The sequence below is a fragment of the Gallinula chloropus genome, assembly GCF_964237585.1.
Source record: "Gallinula chloropus genome assembly, chromosome: 24".
Classification (NCBI taxonomy): domain Eukaryota; kingdom Metazoa; phylum Chordata; class Aves; order Gruiformes; family Rallidae; genus Gallinula; species Gallinula chloropus.
This window is the reverse complement of record NC_140109.1, coordinates 249,156-258,490: the sequence shown is the minus strand read 5'-3', so window position 1 is coordinate 258,490 and position 9,335 is coordinate 249,156. Positions and strand designations below refer to the sequence as shown.

General features: G+C 52.5%; 2 protein-coding genes across 2 annotated transcripts; one reads left to right on the top strand and one right to left on the bottom strand.

Moving 5' to 3' along the window:
* Window positions 1–750: 750 nt before the first annotated feature.
* On the bottom strand, window positions 751–3,427 carry PIH1D2 (PIH1 domain containing 2). The gene is made up of 5 exons (XM_084274909.1): window positions 3,251–3,427; window positions 3,032–3,155; window positions 2,283–2,528; window positions 1,499–1,767; window positions 751–1,382 (listed from the first exon to the last, which is right to left on the bottom strand). Exons 1-5 carry the CDS (start codon window positions 3,410–3,412, stop codon window positions 1,236–1,238), a joined length of 948 nt encoding a protein of 315 aa, XP_084131035.1. The 5' UTR covers window positions 3,413–3,427; the 3' UTR covers window positions 751–1,235.
* A 188-nt stretch (window positions 3,428–3,615) lies between these two features.
* Window positions 3,616–8,927, top strand: NKAPD1 (NKAP domain containing 1). Its single transcript, XM_084274992.1, has 5 exons — window positions 3,616–3,793; window positions 4,907–5,007; window positions 6,094–6,249; window positions 6,684–6,737; window positions 7,567–8,927. Exons 1-5 carry the CDS (start codon window positions 3,725–3,727, stop codon window positions 8,081–8,083), a joined length of 897 nt encoding a protein of 298 aa, XP_084131118.1. The 5' UTR covers window positions 3,616–3,724; the 3' UTR covers window positions 8,084–8,927.
* Window positions 8,928–9,335: the final 408 nt, after the last annotated feature.

The window sequence follows — 9,335 nt, the reverse complement described above, 5'->3', positions numbered from 1 at the left end:
ACCACAAGTGTTCTAAAGTAATCCCTGCTTTGTCACCACCCTGCAGCAGTGATGTCAGCCTGCCTGGCTCCACTCTGCACTGTTCACCAGAACCTGAACTTCTGGCTACTACTTTCTTAGTAGGAACCCTAAATGGTTTCTCCTCACGTTCTGGGAGGGACTGTTGGGCTCTGGAACACTTGCAGCTCCAAAAATCCTACCTGGTGTGTGGACTTGTGCTGTAACAGCCCAGCTCAGCTCAGGGAGCGATAGAATTGCAGCTTGAACTCGTGACTAAGCAATGAATGGTGATTCAATCCAGCCTTCCGAGCGGCTCTGAAGCAAAGGGGGAAGGCCAGGAGTTCCTGCTCCTTTGTAAGCCCCTGTTTTAAAGTTGTAGCTCAAACCCAGTTTGTCTGTTCTGAATACTGGTGCAGAAACAGCACTGTCAGGCAAATGAGTCCTGGAAGCCACAGGAATGACACACTGCCCAATCAGTGTGAAACAAAGACCTCAAGATCTCTTAAGACTCATTTGTCCCTTCCCCAATTAATTCTAATAATGCTTAGTAACCCTTGAAGCTGTTCTGTTGCTTTGTAACTGTTTTGTGTATTAGCATAAACGAATGCAGGTGCCTTTTCCCAGTTCAAGTGCTCTAAGCTGGGTTTTGGCTGCCAGCTGCTCCATGAGCATCCCTGAGACCCGACTCCTCCCGTGCTGCTTTGAATAGTCCTGTGGTCTCACTCAGAGATCCCCAGAAGTGAAGTCAAGCACACTCAGTGGCTGAACAGACAGTCTACTCCAGGTAAGATCAGCTGGGATTGTCCTGAAAAGAACAGGGCAATTGTAGAACTGTGCCTAACACACCTCTGCTGGTTGTCCCAGTATTAAACCTGTGAGAGCTGCTCTTACCATGTGGAGTCCAGCAATCAATTTATTTAGCAAAAAGACTTCACAGCTGTTACTGCTGGACCCTAAGGCCAAATGAATGCTGTAGTAAAGCCTGAGTGCATTAATGGTTCTTTATTACAGCTGAGAATGTATTCCAGTATGCCTTGAGTACTTGCAATCTGATTGTTGTCCCCAGTGTGGTGCAGGATTAGTGTTCCTGCAGAGCTCCTTTCCTACAGGTGTCTTCTAAAGGCACTTGAGCTATTTGTCCCAAAGATCATCACCATCTAGAATTCAGCAATCTCACTCTGAGCTGTCATTTTGTTCTCTCCTCTGTGAACACGAACTGGATGGAATTCAGTCTTTCAAGGATCTGCTTTGGCAACTGGCACTGTGACAAACAAGACCCGTTTTCCTTTGTTAAACGCTGCTGCAGCTCTGTCTTCATCCACCAGTTCTGGCAGATCTACTTGTAATTTGTATTTTTCAGGGACTTCAATGATTATGTCATCCTAAACCAAGAAAATTAAAATACTTGATTAACAATTTGACAACAAGTTTGCAGTGGGCTTTTCTAGGGATTGGATGATAGAGTGAAAACAGGAGGTTATTCCCTCTGCTGCCTTACCTTTGAAACCCTCAGATCACACTCAGAAACAGAGCTGACCTTCGGCAATTCAATTTTGAGCTCAATTTTGAGTGGTTTCTTGTTTACATCTCTCATGGTGGTCATTTCATAGACAGGGGTTTTTAGCTTCTCTGACATTTCCATACTGGGAATTTCCTGGATCAGAGGTGCTTTAGGCTCTGAGATGCTTTCTTCCTTCAGCAGCACAGGAGAGCTGCTGCAGTCCTCAGCTTCCCTAGTGAGCAGCAGCTGAGCAAGTGTCAGTTCTCCTGAGAAAAGTAAGTTTTTCACATATATCAGTTACTAAAAATGGGAATGTTTGGCCACTTGAGAAATATATCACAGAAATTTCAACTGTAGTTAACTATAATAAGCAATTTTGTTAGCTGGAGACTTACTGTCTATTTCTCCTCTGCCCATGACTTGCTTTTAGTGCCAAGGAGCCAAAAATTGTTGTCTTAAAACTACTGACAGCAGCAATGCCTTTTGCTCAGGTTAAAGCAAAAGGTAATTAGCACCTCTAAGGATTGAACCCTAGCAGAGTTTGTGTGTCAAGTGGATATAGGAAAAGGGGAATTTGCTGTTCCAATATCACTGGTTTCTTAACTGTCAGTGAATGTAGTTGGGCCAGTGGGGTTACACTGATGTCTGATACAAATACCTCTGAATTCCTTGAATTCAGTTTATGTTTATGGCAAGAACGGGGGTTGGAGAGATGCAGTTTGAGTAAATTGGAAGGATCCAATAGGTCCTCCAAGAAAAGTGACAGCAGATCTCTCCGTACCCTTCCCTGGGTCCTGGCTGAGCCGGGCAGTTGGCCCCTGCCGGCCTCGCAGGCGCCGCCGCATGGCGTCCAGGCTCCCTTTCAACGGGAAGGACTCCAGGGAGCACGAGTTGGGAAGCACCAGGCTGCACTGTGCCCCGACGAATTTCAGAGTCAAACGAATCAGGTGGTCCATATATTCTGGGTTTTCTTCTGCCCTCTGAAGAACCGCTGGGTTGTATGCAACATCTATAACGCTGGACAGGTCTGTGAAGAGAAGGTGTGAGTCAAAGTCCTTGCTCCGGGGCCATCTGCCAGTGTTCTCTGCAATCACTTGGCTGAAAAAGGAAACGAAGTTGAGGGTTGTGGGTAGAGAGTTAATTGTATCAACCTCATCTCCAAGTGACACCGCTCCAGGTCTCCAGTCTCCTTGTTCAAGCAGCAGCAGCAGCACGGGAACACGATCCAAGCCAATGTGAGTGTGTGGCCAAGGCGATTCTGAGCGTGTAACTACTGCTCAGGATCTAAAGGCGTGCGGGTTTGGGTACTTCTGGTTCCCACCCCCGCCCCAGACTGAAGGACTCTGTAGTCCCTGTTGAGACGCGCCTATCGCATCCTTGCCCCCCGCTCCCCCGCCCTTCCCGAGCCGGGAGCCGGCCGCGGCACAGCACCACCCTCCGTTCCAGCGGGGACCTGCGTGCCATCGCCCGCAATGCACCGCTGCAGCGGGGACCGCATCCGGGGCGACGCGCGGCGCTCTCGGCACCCACCTCCCTCGCCAGGCGCTTCTTCCAGCGGCCCCGCGCTGACAGGTGTGGGGTCGGCGGCGGCTCCGGGCGCCGGGACCCGCTGCCAGCCGCAGACGTTGATGAACAGCGGCCTCCCGGCAGCACCCTGCAAGAGACCGGAGCGGGGCTGAGCGCGCCGGGCCCCGCCGGCCCCCTCCGCCCGCTCCCCCGGGCACCCGGGCGGGAGCCCCGCGCACCCACCGCGGGACGGGCCCGCAGGCACAGGTGAGGCTGCGGCGGGGCAAAGAACCGCTCGGCCTCGGCGCGCTGCTGCCGCAGGAGCCGGCGGTAGGCGTGCGGGTCGTTCTCCGCCATCTCGTCCAGCATCGCCCAGAGCTGCGCGACTGCCGCCGCGCCCGCCATGGCGACCGCTGTCGCCTAGCGACGGCAACCGGAAGAGCCGCGCTGCGCAGGTCCGTCCGGCTTCCCCGTCCTCCGGTGCCCCGCGTTCCGGGCCCGCCGCCGCCGGGCTTCTCCGCCCCGCGCTTCGTGGGCCCCGCGGCGATTTAACGCGCCGGCTGCCAAGGGGGAAGGCATTTGGCGCGGACCGCTTCCGGTGGGCAGCCGGGAGCAGGCCCGGCCTCTCCCGTCTGTTGCCGCCCGCGGCTGCGGGAGCGGCCCCTGCCCGGCCGTGCCGCTGGGGCCGGCGTCCGCGGGGCCGCGCAGGGTGAGAGGATGTCCCGGGTGCCGGTGGGGAAGGTGCTGCTGCGGAACGTCATCCGGCACACGGGCGCGCACAACAAGGTACGGCCGGGGCGAGGGGCTGCCCCCCCTCCCTCCCGGCCCGGCCCGGCCCGGCCGCTCTGCCGCGGCTCTCCCAGCTGCCGCTGCCCGCGTCTGCCGCCCGCTGTTCTCCGCAGGCCCGGGCTGGGAGACTCCCCGGGCATCACCTGGGCGTTGCCGTGCGCCGGGCCCGGGGCTGCCGGTGCCTCCCCGGCGGTGCGGGGCCGGAGCGGGGCGTGGGGCGGGCGGGGTGCCCGCCGGGTGCCGGGTTTCGGGGGGGGGTGGGGGGAGAGGCGCTCCTTGCGCTCGGCGACGTAGCCACTTGTGAAGTCTCACTTTCGGTTTTCCTTGAGCCCTCATCCTGGCCAGAGGATGTAGTTCAAATAAATTTCCTGACGAAGCTCAGCAAGTTTAACTCGTGTATTTCACATGTTTACAGAGTCAGTTATTTACAGTCAGTGCCCGAAGCCACTCAGCATGTGCAGGCTGTGACTCACCAGGGTAGTGTAGCTCCTCGCTGTGGCTTGGTCCTTCCAGATTATATTTATATCCTGAATTCTCTAGCTGTACTTAAGGACAAGGCAGGGCAGCCAGAACAGATAACGGCAGGACAAGGGGGAATGGACTAAAGCTAAAGGAGGGAAGGTTTAGATTAGATATTAGGGGGAAGTTCTTTGCAGAGAGAGTGGTGAGGGGGTGGAAGGGGCTGCCCAGAGAGGGGGTGGGTGCCCTATCCCTGGGGGTGTTCAAGGCCAGGTTGGCTGGGGCCCTGGGCAGCCTTGTGTAGCTCCAGGCCTGGAGGTTGGTGTCCCTGCCTGTGGCAGGGGGGTTGGAGCTCTGTGATCCTTGGGGTCCCTTCCAACCCAGACCAGTCTGGGATTCTATGATTCTATAACAGCTGGGATAGCATAATCAGGAAAAGCCACCATTTCTGAGGCTGTTTTGTCAGGGTGTTACCATCAAGCGAGTCTCCTTTTGGTTACACCTAGAAATACTGGTCAGTTCCAGTGTGGTAGGAAAGCTTGCTGGGAATGCTGTTAGCTGCAGTGTTGAGCCCAGAGATGACCTTATGTACTACGTGTCTGTAAAGTTTCCCTAATGTTACACTTGTTCCTTTTCTGTGATTTTTTTCAGCTTCAGGAGGAGACAGAAATGTGGAAAATAAGGGAGTGGGAGAAACAGACAGAAGAGACTTACTGGAAAAGGCAGAGCAGAATGCTGTCTGACACCTCCAGGTGGGTTTTAGCTGTGTAAAGGGCATAACTTTCTGCTCTAATACTTTAGGAGCACTCTGTGATGACTGTGTGTTTACAATATATGAAGACTACCAATACATGTATTTTCTCCTTAAAGAGTCCTGTGGAAAAGGTCAGACCGGTACTTAAGTCTGACCCTTATTCTCTTCATCTAGGTTCATAGTCTTCAAAATGCAGCGTTAGGCGGGCCAGGCTCTCTGAAGCAAGGGGGTGGGAAGTGCTTAGTGTGTCAGAAGGTTGTGAGGAAGGCCTAACATATTTCTGTTTATGTAAGCAGTAACCAAACCTCTTGTGGTGGGGTTCCTACGCTGTTCTGACACGCCAGTCTTGGCTGCTGCTGTGTGGTATCAGTTAAATCACTCTGATCATCTCACAAGCTACAGGAAAACAAGCTGGGTTTGGGGTGAGGGTTGAGGTTTTGCATGGGGGAGGCACAGCTTACTACCCTGAGGGCTTCTCAGAAGTGTGAACGCTGCAGGAAGTGGTTTTAGTGTCTCTGGGGAGGACACCTTGAAGCCTTACCTAGGCCTGCAGCTGCTGCTTGGCACAGGAAGTGCAGCCTGTCAAGTGAGAAACAGACCTAGAGTCACAAGCGTGTGAGATGGCTCAGAGCTGCTGGCACTTGCTGTGGCTCTGGGGTGTCAGTCTTTGTGTCTGATCGAATTAAAGCTCTAGCAAACCAGTTCTACTTCTCCAGTCCCCCCCTTTGCTGCTTTTGCTGGCCTGTGTCTCACTGCGTATCGTCAGTCTGCTCCTGCAGAGCATTCCAGAAGGGCAGAGCTGCATTCGTTGTGATGGCCAAGATGACCCCTTCCTCTAATTCTGCCCGGTGAGATCCCCGCTAAGGATCTGGCCGTGCACAGAGGGCCCTGGGAGGTTTGCAGACCGGTGTTAGCTACTGGCCTGGCTTTGTGAGAGCTGTTAGTGGTGACTTTAAAGCGAAGGCTGGTCTTCTCGCGTAGATGGACATCCCGGGCTTGCTGGGTTTTTGCTCCCCTTGTTGGACTAACCCCTTGCTCCCTCAGAGGTGGCAGCTAGCTAAGGACAGCTGTTGTCTCTCTGCAGCAGTCGGATGCGCAGCGATGGCTTTGACGAGGAGGGACACAGGCCCGACTGGAAAACCAGGAACTCCCAGTTCCTTGACCCAGTGGAAGATGATCTCCTGAGGGCCCGATCCTGGAATAAAAAGCTGTATGAATGTGAAGCCAACATGCCCGACAGGTCTGTGGGAGATGGAAGGTCCTGTGCTTATAACTGTAACTACAACACCTTTCTGGAGCTGATCTGCAGAGCTCAGGAAGCATCGTGAGCTCAGCCCTAAGCTTAGCAGCTGAAGTTAGCATCCATTGCTCTGACTAAGGAACTTTAAAAACCTCAAGAAACGCAAGTTAGTGCTCTCCAGGGTTACTTCAAAGAAATTAGAGCTGCAGTTTTCCCTAATTAGAAATGGAAAAGAGACTGAGAAACTTAAAGTGTATTTAAATAGTCCCAATTCAGTCATGCTTCCTTCCTTCCTTTGTTGGGAAGGTTCAGATCTTTCACTCTCCCCACCCCAATCTCATGTTCATTCTGTGGCTCTTGTCTCTCCAGAACTGTGTTTTTTTAGTTTAAACAACTTCTCTGTTTTTTTAATGGATGGTTCTGCTTTCTTACAGGTGGGGTCACAGTGGTTATAAAGAGTTGTACCCTGAAGAGTTTGATACAGATAGGTAAGTGAGGCTTACTGATGTATCCACAGTCTTACTGCTGACAGGTTATGCAGGGAATTTTACTGTTGAGTTTTAAGTTTTAAATATAGATCGGCCTTGAATGTAAAGCAGCACTGTTTAGTTACTAACACCCACTGAAAAACATCTAATCCCCCTTGTTTGAGCTTTAGGAGGGGATTGCATCTTTTATACTAATTAGACATACAGCTTCAGCTTGACTTAGTAAAATGCTGGGAGTCTGAGAGGGATATCTGGGCTGACAGAGAACCAGTGTAATAGGCCAAATCCACACCAGCTGTGTGTACACCCTCACAAATACCAGCTCGGGTTCTCCTTCCCATTATAGTGTGCCTGTATGTTCTGTGTTTCTTATTTGGAGAACATAAATTCATGCAGTATCCTGGAGAGTGGAGGCTTAACTGGAAAATAAGACCTTGGACAGAATTAGTTATTTTTCAACTCCATCTCACAGAATCATCAATCACAGTATTTTTCAGGCTTCCTGATTTGAAGTAACCTGAATTTTTATTGCCTGGTGGCTTTCAGTACACATGCTCACTGGTTCTGGCTCAAATATCTTGGTATTATTAAGTATCTTGGTATTATTGAATATATTATGATTATCAAATATCTTATTTCTAAGATGTGGACCCACATTGTTAACGAGCTCTTGAACCAAAAATGCAGCTCCCCCACGAGTCAAGAATCCGCTTCCCTGCTCTAGCCAAACGAGTCGATGAGCTTGCTTAAAACTTTGACACAGAGAGGGCTCAGCTGCTCTGTGCCTGCCTGGCTGCTTCATTCTGGTCATCCTTTGTTCTTCTTACAGTGACCAGCAAGAAGGGGATGAACGAAATGCCCTCAATGGGAAGAAGAAGTCTCACCTGGGGAAGCAGACTGCCCGCGAGGCGCACAAGCGGAAGAAGCTGCACAAGTCACACAAGAAGAAGCAAAAAAAGCGATCCCACAAAAAGAGAAAGAGAAAGAAAAAGGAGCAGGGGAGAACATCATCAGAGTCCTCCAGGGAAAGCGAGTGCTCGGAAGAGGAGACTTCAAGTACCCGGAAAGGGAAGCACAGGCGCAAGAAAAAGACCAGGAAAGTGCCTGCCAGGGATCCTACCTCGTCTTCTGGGCAGGAAAGTGACTTTTCTCATGCCAGCAGCTCAACCACCAGCAGCTCTGAGAACAGCGAATCTCAGGAGAAAAAAGAGAAACGGACCCCGAGAAAGAGAAAGAAGCATCATAATTCTGTGCCAGAGAGTGAAGTACCAGAGAAGAGAAGCAAGAGGAAGAACTGGAAGGTGGCTGCTGATGAGAAATCAGAGGATAGCTCAGATGAGGACTGATGAGTCTAGGCTCCAGCTCAAACAATAAGGTAGAGGACAGAGGCAGATGTTTCTCTTTCATCACTGCCCCACGGTTAAACTTGTTTCAACACTGTGGTTTATCTGCATCCTGCCAGCCCACGGGGGACAAACTGAGCCGTGGCAGCCTGCAGTAGGTGCTCCCGTGCTTTTCCCTGACTTGACATTCAGAAAAACAGGGGAGCAGTTGCCTGTCTCACAGGTTGGCTTGTCCTCCCAGCCTCAGGTTCTATTTCTTTGACCAGGTTGACCTCTGATGCATGAAAATATTACAGGCTGTCTGTAGGGGTAACAGGCATGTTTGCACCATACTTTTTTCTTTCTTCTTTAATTTTTTTTTACTAACAGATTGCTTTTTGGGGGGGTTACCAAGTCAATGACCAAGACTTGCAATAGGAGAGGGGAGAGGCAAAATGTCTGGTAGCAGGACATGTCCCTGGATTTAACCCCCCAGTAGCTTTGTCTTCCCATCCTTCAACAGACCTGTGTGGTGACATGCGTGTGGTCAGCTGGACACAGAAGGGAGCATGAAGGGGTACTCCCATTCCAGCTGCAGGTGCAGTTACTCCTTCCATAACGAAGAAGACAAGGCACCAGTGTGTTTTGCTTGTTTTAGACTTCTCCAAACCATGGCAGGGGCTGGCCATCGTGTCTACCTTTCCTTCATTCTCTCTAGTGGGGATGCTGAAACCATTTGTGCTTGACAGAGAAGCCTTGGTGGGTGTTGTGTTCTGTCTCTGGTCTGCCCAACGTATCACTGGAGAAATTGGTACTGGGCTGTTCTCCCTCCAGTTGAACAGCCAAGCCTTTTAACAAAATAAATACATCCAGACACGTCTGATCCCTTTGTCGTTGTTTTGGACTGAAGCCCAGGGACAGAGCACAGGCCTGAGAAGTCCAGGTGCTCCTCGTGTGCTCCCTGTGCTGCCTGTTTCTGCCTGGTCAGAGCGGGGAGGGGGGCTCGGCCGCGAGGGCAGTGTGCTGCGCTGGTGTGCGCTGCGCTGGTGTGCGCTGTCCCACCGCAGCAGCGGAGCGCAGCTCCAGCTTCAGGCTGCCCCTGAGCAGGCGCAGAACAGCCTCTGGGTCCTCCCTGCTGTCCCTCGTGCGCTCCGCGTGCCGGCCGCGCTGTGCGCAGCCCTGTGCCCTGCGGGAAGCGGCGCCGCGCCGAGGGGCTCCGAGGCGGCTGGGGGCCGCGGCATCCCCGCCCGGCCGAGCCGCCGGTCCCCGCCCCCGG